This window comes from Perognathus longimembris, chromosome 1 (genome assembly GCF_023159225.1).
Source record: "Perognathus longimembris pacificus isolate PPM17 chromosome 1, ASM2315922v1, whole genome shotgun sequence".
Lineage (NCBI taxonomy): Eukaryota > Metazoa > Chordata > Mammalia > Rodentia > Heteromyidae > Perognathus > Perognathus longimembris.
The window spans coordinates 69,675,518-69,687,321 of NC_063161.1; the positions used below are offsets into that span (position 1 = coordinate 69,675,518).

Consider the following 11,804-nt stretch of genomic DNA (forward strand, 5'->3'; position numbering starts at 1 on the left):
GGGTCTGGGCCGGCGGAAGGCCTAGGCGGGCTTGGGGCGCTCCCGGCATCCTTCGGGCGGCGGCGGCGGCGGCGGCGGGCGCGGTGGAGCAGCACCGAGGGCGGCGGGGCGGCAGGGCAACCGGGCGGCGGCGTGAGGGCGGCCGGAGATCAGAGGGGCAGCCGGGCCGAGGAGGGCCGCCGCCGCCGCCATGCAGGAGATCATCGCCAGCGTGGACCACATCAAGTTCGACCTGGAGATCGCCGTGGAGCAGCAGCTCGGGGCGCAGCCGCTGCCCTTTCCGGGCATGGACAGTGAGCGCGGGACCTGGGAGGACGGGCCCGGGACCCCCCTCTTCTGGGGCCTCTTGCCCCCCTGTGGAGCCAGGGAGCTCCCCACTACTTTTCCTGGTCTGACCTCTGACCCCGAGGGTGTCCTCGGGCGGCGGGTTGTGGGCGCCGCGCTTGGACGAGGCCATGGTGTACTGGGGAACCCTCTGCTTCCTCCTCTAGGGGAAAGTCCGGAGACCCCCGTCTCTCCCAGTCCCCCCACTCACATGGAGCGCCCTTGTTTTTATTCAACCTAGGCCGTTGGAGGGAAAGACTTACGCTTCTCCGCAGGAGACCCCCCCGGGGCCCCGCAACTAGAAGCTCCGTTCTTTCCTTAGGGATGGGGGCTTCTCATTGTAAATCTGGACCAGGCCCTGTTTCTTTGTACCCCAACTCCGGGTGTTCTGTGTCAGGCAGGCAGGCAGTTTAGATGGACCCCTCAGCCAGTCCCCTTTAAGTATCTCTCTTCACATGGTGGCTCCAGGCACCCTCATCCTCCACCCCCCTACTCGTTTGAGGTGTCTTGCGTGTTAATTAAAACCAGCAGCTTCATTCTGGATGTCCTTGAAATATGATGGGACTTCCCCAAAGCTCAGGCTCTTACAGGCCACTGAGTTCAGTCTGTTGATGGGGAATTCGAGGCCCAGAGTTGGGAAGGATTTGCTGAGGACCCTCCCCACCACCACCACTACTGCCCTGTCTCCCCTAACTGCCACAGGGCTGCAGCTGGTACCCTCCTGAGTGCTGGGATTACAGGCATATACTACTACACCTGATACCCTTAATAAGCAACTGCTCACATTCACAGCCTTATCCCTCAACACCTTTGATCGCTTTGTGATTGCGCACACTCTCATTCAGCCTTCTCCTGTCTAGATGGCCCAGGTTTGAGGCCATGGGACGATCCCTATTTGGTAGCTCTTCCCATCCTACCCTTTTCCACCTGGCATTCCACCTGTGGGTCATTAGTCCAGTGGGGATGGGTGCTGTGTGAGGGCTGCACATACATGTTCCTTGGAAGGGTTGAGTACATGCTTAGTATGGGTGCTGTCCCAGCCTGGGCTTCAGACTTCATAAACTTGTGATTGTGTTCAGTATGCAGTGCTAGTTTGTGATTGTGTTTAGTATACAATGCTGGTTTGTGATTTGGCACAGTATACACTGCTTGTTTGAGATTGGGCTGAGTATGTTAAAGTTCTTGGAGGTCACATCCTTTCCTCATTGGTCCCTTTGCTTTGTTTCCTTGGTGTGAGAACAGTCTAATCCACCTTAGGTGTGCTCTAATGTCAGCCTGAGACCGGGGTCCCCAGGACTGAATTTCTGACTAGGAAATGATGCAGCGTTGACTTTTTTAAAAAAATTATTGATTGAAGTACTGGGAATGGACCCAGAACCATGTACATGCTAGATAAACACTCTACCATTGAGTTATATTCCTAGCCCAGAATATTTTTTTTCCCCAAGACTCGGTATCCTTTGCTCATTGCCTGGCACCAGCCTCAGAGTTTCCTAAATGTTATGTTGTTCTAATGCAACTTTTCAAAGTCAAAAAGTGATCCCCCTATAACTTCCCTTGAGACCCCGGAATTCTAAAAGTTTAATTCTGTCCTAACAAAACCTGCCTGCTTTTAGGAAGCCATGGAATCTCTTACAAGTTGTCAAGGGAGGCATGTGAGTGGGTTTGTGTTTATTTTCTGTGGTACTGGAGGTTGAACCCCAGAGTCTGGCACATGAGCACTCTTCCACTGAGCTGCCTTCCTGGCTCAAGGACAGTTGGTTCTAGAAGCTGTCAAAAGGGAATTCTTGTACCCATCAGGTGGCAGGCTCAGGAGCCCACCAACTTCAGGGCACTGCCTCTGCAGTCTTGTTTCTGACAGCAGAGCCTGCCACACCTATGTGGATGATGCTCTTTGTAGATTACAGGTGACCTGGTCTCTGCAGGCCTGCTTCTGGGTGTCCTCTTCCCCTCCTCCAGGTAGATGGGCTTCTCTAGGAACCTGCCACCTCCCTCCTGGAATCTGGCCTCAATGGGCTGATTCCCTTGTTGGTATTTCCTGTGAACTTCATTCCATCCTTCTGCGTCTGTTAAAGACTCCTAGAATTAGCCCTCTTAAGAGATCTGAGCTGGGGGTAATTAGTTCTTTGATCTTGTATTACCTACCCATTATTTGTTTGTGTGTGTGTGTGTGTGTGTTGGTGGATGGTTTGGAGTTCAAACTCAGGGTAGCATGCCCCTAGTCCTTTGCTTTTAGTCTGTTTTCACCTCAGGTCTTGCTTTTGCCTGGACTAACTGGTGACTTCAGTCTTCCTACCCCTGCCTCTTGATAGCTAGGATGACAGGTGTGATCAGAAAGCTCAGAATAATGGTCTCGGTGTACACATCTCATTTTGTATGGCATGGCTTAAATAGCAGGTTTTAGCTGGCTTTGTTGGGCTTTGCATTGTTTATGTTCTTTTCTATGTCCTGGCTCAAAGACCAGAAAGGTTCTCTTCCCTTTCCTCATTGTGTTTGTCACTGACAGCGGTGGCACCTGGCTTTGGTTGATGCTGTTGCCTTTCTCCTTTCTCCAGAGTCGGGAGCTGCCGTCTGCGAATTCTTTTTGAAAGCTGCCTGTGGCAAAGGTAAGACCCCTACCCCTTGAGGATCTTAAAGGCTGTGTAGAGATCTGGGCATCTTGCTCCATGTAGGGAAAAAATGTCAGAAGCTTGAATAAGAAGCTCGTGGCATGGGGATGGCTCAGTGGTGCCAGCCAGTTCCTCACACTGTGTCATTACCCCGCTGGTTCCTGGTCTCATTGCCAAGTTTGCTCAGTTACCCTGCCCTGTGCCATCTTATAGCTTCACACAGGACTCCATAACTTTCTGCTAGTTCTGTAGGCAATAGCCACAGATGTGTTATAAAAATCTGAAGAATTCTAGTTCTTTGGTCACACTAATGATCACTCAAGTACTGGATAGGCACGTGTGATGAGTGGCGGCCATACTAGACAGTTCTTAACAGCGCTGGTCTTGGTCTTTCTCAGTTGCAACTTCATTCTGGTCTTTTAAGACCAGCAGTTAGACATCTGATATCCCCAGAGGATGGTCCTGCCTCACCTAGCTGGGTCAGTTCTTGCTGTGGGACACCTCTACCTATGTGTGCATATAATTCCTTCAGTTATGATCTTAATCTTGAGCCGGGGTATAGACAATTTAAATTTTTTTGATAATTCACTATGAATGAAATGTAGACTATCCTCAACTCACCATCCTCGTGTACTGGAATTAGAGACATGGGCCACATACCTGGCACTTCTCCTGGTGTTGTCTTTCTCCTTTAGGGTTTCCCAAGTCCTAGTGTTTAATAACACTCCTATAGTTTTTCATGCTTGTTTACCACTGTATCTGTGCTTGAATTAAATCAACAAATGGATCTCCCACCTACTTTAGGCTTGTTTTGCTTCCATCTTCTAGTGATATCACTAAAATCATGATGCCTAAACACCTTAAAATGCATAGCTATACGAACTGAAAGTATTAGCCAGCACACTGGCTTCCCTCTGCCAGGACACCTCTTCTGCTATCCAGCATGTGCCATTCACTATGCGGGGTGAGGGCACCCTGGCTCTCCCAGGCCTGTTTCCCCCCCCACTCCCCTGTGGGGAGACTCACAGCCTCAACCTTTCTTCCTTGCCAGGGGGCATGTGCCCATTCCGCCACATTAGTGGTGAAAAGACAGTGGTGTGCAAGCACTGGCTTCGGGGGTTGTGCAAGAAAGGGGACCAGTGTGAGTTCTTGCATGAGTATGACATGACCAAGATGCCTGAATGCTACTTCTACTCCAAGTTCGGTAAGCCGCACGGAACCCTGGGAGGCCCTCCGAGAGCTGACGCAGACACTACATCCCTGCTGCCTTCTCCCACCCTTCTGAAATATGGGCAGAGCCTGGCAGCCTGAGCTGGCTCTGGGGTGAAGGAATGTTGGGGCGCTCTGGTAATCCCAAATGGCGTGTAGCACTTTGGAGGTTGGGGACTGTGAGACTAGGAAGGGTTTTGCAGTGAGAAGTGAACTGTGTAGCTGGCATGGATGCCAGCCTATCCCAGAAGTCTGTGTCTCCTTCTCTCTGCACTGTGGTTGCTGATTGCCCAGAGCCTGAGGAGCTTCCTTCTCTTTGCCAATAGACCTCACAATAGTGGACGGTGGAGGGTAGGGGACTGACTTCTTCTGGCAGTGAGCCCCACTCTTTACCTGGAGAGAATGCTTTCAGCTCTAATTGGGGAGCGTGGATCCCCTGTCCTGGGTAGCCTGTCTGCAGGATCTAGGGACAAGGGTAGTGCAGAATTTTGAACAAAGGCTAGCTCTGGCCCTGGATCTGCTGGCTCCAGGCCCTGTTCAGGGACCTAGCTGGTCACACCTGTGGGAAGCTGTGCAGTTGATGAGCTGAGATGTGTAGGAAATGCTTTATGTTATTCAAGATGTTAATCATTTCAGTGATCCAGCAGGCTTGGCTGCTACCTTAATGGTACGTGTGGCTTGTTTTGGCATCAAAGCAAACTGAGTTAGGACTTGGCCTTCCCCACATCTTGAGGTTTTCCCATCCGCTACAGTGTATCTGCTCCCTAACATTCATGGGGCAGGCCTGGGACTCCCTCCTAATTGCTGACAGTTCTGGGTCTGGCAGTTGCCATGTCTCTGGTGTCCCTTTGCTTGCCTGTCCCCTGCAGAGCCTATGCTAGTGCAAGCTCAGTGCCTGCAGGTCACTTGAGCCACAGGCTTGTGTTGGGGACCCTCTTCTGAGCACCAAAGGGATGCCATCCTTGTCCCATGGAGCTTTAGCTCTAGTGACCCAGGGATGGGTAGTAGATAATGCAGTGGGACAGATAAATGGCTCTTGGTAAGTGCAGGAGAGGAAATGAGCCATGATGATGCCCACTGCAGCACTGACTTCTGGCAGAGGGATCTGAGAAGACTTGAAGGGGACATGGGGAGGGTGCAGGGACCGAATGGGGCCTGCCCTGCTCCAAGAACCCACACGTCTGGTCTCCTGCAGGGGAATGCAGCAACAAGGAGTGCCCCTTCCTGCACATAGACCCGGAGTCCAAGATCAAGGACTGCCCTTGGTACGACCGTGGCTTCTGCAAGCATGGTAGGTGCCAGGAGCTAGGACCCTGGCCAGGCATCTGGAAAGACCCTGCCTGTCCCAGAAAAACTGATGTGTGGCTGAAGCCTTTTTTTTTTTTTTTAAACAAAGCCCAGGATGGTCTTGAACATTCTCCTCGGTCTGGGATTGTTGCCATTCACCACCACATTCAACTGTGAGGCCTTTTCATACCTCGCCTCTCAGGGCTCCCAGTGGGGACATGGGGAGATGGGGGAGAAATTTTCGCCTGTATTTTTAATGAGAAGGCTAGTGCAGAGGCCAAGTCCTGCCTGTTGTCCTCCACAAATAAGCAGGCCTCTAGCATAGTGGGCAGCTTACAAGGCGAAGGTGTTATCTGGAGCTATGCCCTGGTCCTCTGTACCCAGGTTGTCTGGGACACCAGGGCATTCTCCCACAGAGGGGACATCTGAATGACTCTGGCGCTGGGCTCCGCAGGTCCCCTGTGCAGGCACCGGCACACGCGGAGAGTCATCTGCGTCAATTACCTCGTGGGATTCTGCCCAGAGGGACCCTCATGTAAATTCATGCAGTGAGTACTCTGTCCCCACCCTGGATGCTCCTGGGGGCAGCTGGTTCTTGAGTGGCCTCAGACCCAGAGGCTGGTTGGGTTAGGAAATGGAGAAACCACGCTTATGGCTACTGCTGCTTCTGGAACCCAATGGCGGCTCTGCCCAGACCAGCCTTGCTGTGGGCTATCTGGGGATGGGAGGCCTTGAGCCTGATGGGAAATTTAGAGACCCCAGGCAGTCCTGTGCTTGGGTTCCCTATGAACAGTGGTGTAGAGCACACCTAGGACAGGGCTTCTATTCAAACAGCCCCTCCTGTATAGTAGGCAAGATCCCTCTGCCAGTTCTGGGTGGCTGTGGTGTCTGTCTGTCCTGTTCTTCCTGTAACTCTTGCAGCCCCCAGTGGCATGGCTGAGTGCTAGGGGCTTTAGGCCATGTTTGCTTACAAGGTGGGGTGTGCTTCATTGTCCTACATCCCCTGGCAGGTCCTCTCTCATGCTCTTTTCTTTCTCCTCCCCTCTGGTGGTGACCAGCCCTCGATTTGAACTGCCCATGGGAACCACTGAGCAGCCCCCACTGCCGCAACAGACACAGCCACCAACAAAGGTACCGTGCCGCCTGGGTGTGCATCTGCCTCGACCCAGCTGAGGGCTGCTGGGGACAGGGTGAGCGTCAGAGCAGAACAGTTCACATGGCCTCTGGAGATGGGAGCATCTCTTAGAGCGGGAGGCCTTCGAGGCCTCCTCTGTTGTTCTGTGTAAGCTTGAGGAGGGTCGCTGCATCCGACTGGAGAGCTGGGTGGGGACAGACTTCCCTTCACAAATAGGAAAATTGGACTTCATAGGAAGGGGCCTGCCTGAGGAGACACCACTAGGCAGAGTGTCTGCACTAGAAGGGCAGGACTACACCATTGCTCTCTGGCCAGACTGATCACTACTGTAGGTTTCTAGATCATCCCATGGTATTGCTGGTCTGTTGCCTCAGTACAAGGAAAGAGGGAAACAGATGTGGGAAGCAACCCCCAAATCAAGAACACCCTGATTTGGTTATGGGAGTATGGACGGTTAGGCCCACAGGAAGGCAGGCAGGGCCTCCAGCATTGCCGCCCCGCCCCCACCCTAAACCCCCCTCCTCCCAGTAAACTAGCCTGCCTATTATGAAGCCTTACTTCTTACCTGGATGGCCTGAGCCACTTGCCAAAGCCCACTCAGGCCTTGAGTGCCATGTGGCTGAGCCTGCCCTCCACCCACCCTCAGGAGCTGGCAATGCCACACCAGTCAGACTTCCAGGGGAAAGCCAGGACTTCCCATTCCCAGCACATGGGCTGCATTTCCAGGGCTGGAGCTCCAACCCACAGTGCTCCGGCCCCACTGCAGGAGCCCCCAGCCCTCTCTGTCACATTGACTCCCCAGAGGAGGCCCCTGTCAGCCCCTAGAATGCAGGTCAGAGTGTCAGGCTCCAACTGTTTTTCTGTGACTGTTGCTCGCCGTGTAGGCTGCTAAACATCTGGCTGAACCAAGCGTTCATCCTGACGTGAAGCTAGAACCTCAGAACCAAAAGTAAGGCCTGATCATGCCCTCACCCCACTGCCCCAGAGACCGCCTTTTGTCTCTTTGGTGTTTTCTTTTCTTTTCTTTTTCGTTTTTGTGTGTCTGCATGGTGTTTTCGGGCAGCAGCTACTGCCACCATCATCAGAAGTTTCTTTTCCACCCGCTCTCTAGAGCCGGGCCATCGCGGAGCCCTCTTCCTGCTGGTCATGGGGGAGCAGTCCCGCCCTCTTTTTTTCTGTCCCCACGGTAGTCTTCGTGCACGTGTTTTCCGCAGTAAAACCGTGTTGTGTAACTCTTTCCAGCAAAGTAACAATCCGCCATTACAAAGGTCGTCCTCCCTGATCCAGTTAACGAGTCAGAACTCTTCTCCCAATCAGCAGAGAGCCCCGCAGGTCATCGGGGTCATGCAGAGTCAGAACAGCAGTGCAGGCAACCGGGGACCCCGGCCACTGGAGCAGGTCACCTGTTACAAGGTGAGTCTCAAGCTTGGGGAGGGGTGGGGGCCTCTCTCAAGTCAGCAGCCATGCCCTCACTCCCCACATGTTCTGGTTGCTTTTGAAAATTGAAACATTGCTTTTGCTGCGTGCAAGTATAAGGGGGGAGGGGATGATACTAGGGTGGCCTGAAGCCCCGTGGCACGTCAGGGCAAGGTGGAGCACAGTGGAGAGGGAATCTTCAACAAGGCCCAGCATGGAGCAGCCACGTGCAGGGAGCAGTGGTGCCTTGAAGCCTATGGCTAGAAGTAGGACAGCTTTGGGCCTGCGCTGGGAGGAACTGCATTAGGAAAGTACACTTAAAAGGGGATGCTTGGGAAAAGTGAACCTAAACCTGTGGAGGAATTTGTCTCTCATTCCTGGCTCTGGGTGGAGAGGAAAAGTACTGAAGATTTGCAAGTTAGGGACTGGGAATATGGCCTAGTGGTAGAGTGCTCGCCTCGTATACTTGAAGCTCTGGGTTCAGTTCCTCAGCACCACATATACAGATAAAAGCCAGAAGTGGCGCTGTGACTCAAGTGGCAGAGTGCTAGCCTTGAGCAAAAAGAAGCCAGGGACAGTGCCCAGGCCCTGAGTCTATGCCCCAGGACTGGCAACAAAAACAAAACAAAGATTTGCAAGTTAACTGCCTGTGTTCACACCCCTGATGAGAGCTGAAGCACTGGGTCTTCTTTTTTTTGTGCTGGTCCTGGGGCTTGAACTCAGGACCTGGGAGCTCTCCCTGAGCTTTTCTGCTATATCACTTTGAGCCACAGCACCATTTCTGGCTTTTGGGTGGTTAACTGGAGATAAAACTTTCCTGCCCAGGGTTGGCTTCAAACCATAATCTTCCATCTCGGCCCTGAGTAGCTAGGATTATAAGCATGAGCCACTAGTGCCTGGCCACACTGGGTTTTCTGATCTCTGCTTGCCCATCCCCCTGCACTCCTCTATCACCTCATAAAAGCATCTCCATGTGCTCTGAGGTGCATGGGAGCCACCCAAGCCATACAGAATACAAACATCACTGGGGGAATGAACAGAAATGGCTAGCAAAAGAACTAAACCCACAAGACTGCATATTCAGGAATTCCTCACAAGCACAAAAAACTGAACAGTAAGTGTTGTCCATTAGTCATGCCCTTCTAAACCAACCTGCCCCCTCCAGAGGCTTTCAAGCCTATGGCGAACTACTCTTGAAAACTTGGTTACACAACCTCATCTTAATATTGAAAGAGCAAATATGTGGCCATGCTTGTAATCCTAGCACTTAGAAGGCGTGGGGCAGGAGGATCATGCATTTGAGGCCAGCTGATTTATATATCAAAATTCATAGAGCCCTTCTGTGCCAACATAAGAAATCTAATCTTAAACTTATAATGGCTGCATAATCACTTTTACCAGTTTTCTGTTGACAGTTTATGGCCTTGGCTCCTAGTGACAGTAGGACTGCCACTTGGACACCTTGGTTCTTGTCTGTTGTCATTGACCTCAGTGCCTTGTAGAGGCAGTGTGGAGCCAAAGGGTGCATGCTTAACCTGGTGTACAAGGTGCCCTCAAGAAAGATGGGACCCAGGACTCTGGCTCAGCAGCCAGGCATTTGTCTGGCTTGCTCCTGGCTCTGCCTGGGTGTCTAAAGACATGGAAAGGAAAGGTGCATATGAATTCAGAGTGGGCATCACTGGGGAGACTTAATTTAAATCCTGAGTAACATGACCAGGTGAGGTGGATGGGTAGTGATGGTGGAATGAAAGAAGGAAACCTGGGGAGGGGAGGGGGGTAATGGGGATCTAGTGGCAAGGAAGAGTGCAGAGCTGGGAATCCTAGCAACCTCCCAACCCTGTGCCATTCACTTCTTTAAAATTCTCTCCTGTTTTGGGTGTCACAAGAACAGATGGTACAGAAAAGCCTGAATAATCAGCCAGTGCAAGTCACGTGTCAGGTGATAGAGTCAGCTCTACTCACCTTGCTAACCACTGCCCATCTCTGACGGAAGGGAAGCCTAGACATACGTATGGCCAGAGGGAAACCCTCAGGTGCAGCCCACCCTCCATGCCCACAGCAATGGCCAAGCTGGCCAGAGCCTGGTGGCTTCCCTCACATTGTTCCTTGTTCCCTTGGGGCACCCTAGGCACTGGCTCAGAGGTAAGTGATCTTTGTACAGAGGGCCTCTGTCCTGGCCCCCACTTGTGTAAGGCCACTCTGATGGCCTTACTCTGCCTTCACCCACCATGAGTTCCCCGTGGTTTTTTTCCTGGAGCTCTCAGCTGTGTTTTCAAGTAATTGTACCAACATTTTCAGTCTTTCCCTGGCTGGCATTTGGTGGGCAGCCTTAGATGGAAATTGCATTTGAAAAAATGTTGTTTTGTCTCTTCTCCCTCTCCTGCTATCCCCAGTGTGGTGAAAAAGGACACTATGCCAACAGATGCACCAAAGGGCACTTGGCCTTTCTCAGTGGACAGTGACAGCAGTTGGAGCCAGCTCAGAGCAGCCCAAGGGGCCCTGCTGGGAGTGTGCACTTGACTACTGGATGTAGCGTCAGTGGGACTCTGGCCGAGCCTGGGGGCCCATGTGCAGGGCCACAGTGGGGCCCTCTCTTAGTCTATCTTTTTGCTGTGATTTAAGGGACACATGCTTCAGCTGGGCTCCCAAGTGACTACCACGTATGCCTTGGCACCAGCCCTTCAGGGGCAGGGAGTGTTGAGGCAAAAGGCTCCTGCTACACAGATGGATATGGAAGATGGCCTTTCCCCTCAGGGCAGCTCATATGAGCCTATGGGCTGGTTGTACCAGCTACTCCATGTCCTGCTGAGTCCAGATGCTGTGTGATCTGAATGAGTGAGGGCATCTTCCCTGGCAAGTTCAGTCACTTCCTGTCCGGCCTTGGCCCTGGCGGCAGCAGCTGAAACAGGCACAGGCATCCCCTGGTTGGGGCCCTCCTTTCTCCTGGGCTCACTCCTATGGAGCACCCTGCCTAACAGTGCTTAAGGTACACTCTAAGCTGGAATCACACACACACCCTTCAATAGCTGATCCAATCCTTCTGCACCTACCTCCTACCAATGGAGAGCATCTGTACTGTCATTCAGACATGGAGCATGCAGAGGACCTATCACCTCATCCTGGAGCCTAGAAAATGTGAAACTGTCACCTGCAGCCTGCTGGGAGAGTGGCCCTATCCCAGTTCAACCACAAGACCATTTTTATGAAGTTGATTAAAGCTTGTTTTTTTTAACTGTGTCGTATTCCTCATGAGCATTCTGAGGAGGGTGACATTGGTACTTCCTGTCCTTTGGTAGATCTCATGGAGAGAAGGGAAGGGCCACTGTGCCACAGTGGCAACGTTAGCCTATCAGATGCTGGAGGACACCTTGTCCAAACAGCTCACCTAGGAGGGCCTCAGCTCAGTACCGGCTTCCTGCCACCCAGAGGGCCAGGAAGAAGCTTGCATCAGGCCAGTGCTTGGACATTCTGCCAATGGAGCCATCTCACTAGGAGTGCCACATTGCTCAGTGACATCTTCCTGGAAGTTTTGGGGCTTAGGTTCATGTGAAATGGAGGAAGGGAATGTGATCAAGAGTGGTCTGATATTCTCAGTGACATGGGGCCACTGCTTTATAGGGTGGTGACAACTAACAGAAGGCCTTCAAGTAGCCAGTGCTCCCAGATGAGGGCAGAGCCTAGACAGTTGAAACTAGTTGACATGGGACCCCTTAGGCTAGTAATGCTGCATGGACATCACTAAGGTGTTCTGGGACAAAGTCCTGAACAGTCTGAACTTCATGCCTCCGCAGAGATGCACCTGGGCACCAGACAATGACAGCACA

The 11,804-nt window shown here is 52.4% G+C and overlaps 1 protein-coding gene across 3 annotated transcripts; it reads left to right on the forward strand.

Moving 5' to 3' along the window:
- Positions 1 to 35: 35 nt before the first annotated feature.
- Positions 36 to 11,208, forward strand: Cpsf4 (cleavage and polyadenylation specific factor 4). Of its 3 annotated transcripts, none has more exons than XM_048368033.1 (8): positions 36 to 293; positions 2,880 to 2,930; positions 3,985 to 4,137; positions 5,338 to 5,433; positions 5,884 to 5,977; positions 6,488 to 6,560; positions 7,882 to 7,977; positions 10,374 to 11,208. In XM_048368033.1, the coding sequence occupies exons 1-8, from the start codon at positions 191 to 193 to the stop codon at positions 10,440 to 10,442; spliced, it is 735 nt and encodes a 244-aa protein (XP_048223990.1). In that variant the 5' UTR covers positions 36 to 190; the 3' UTR covers positions 10,443 to 11,208. The 3 variants fall into 3 exon arrangements, with proteins under 3 accessions (XP_048223990.1, XP_048223996.1, XP_048223989.1); XM_048368039.1 differs by having other exon boundaries at positions 7,885 to 7,977; XM_048368032.1 differs by having other exon boundaries at positions 44 to 293; positions 7,807 to 7,977.
- Positions 11,209 to 11,804: the final 596 nt, after the last annotated feature.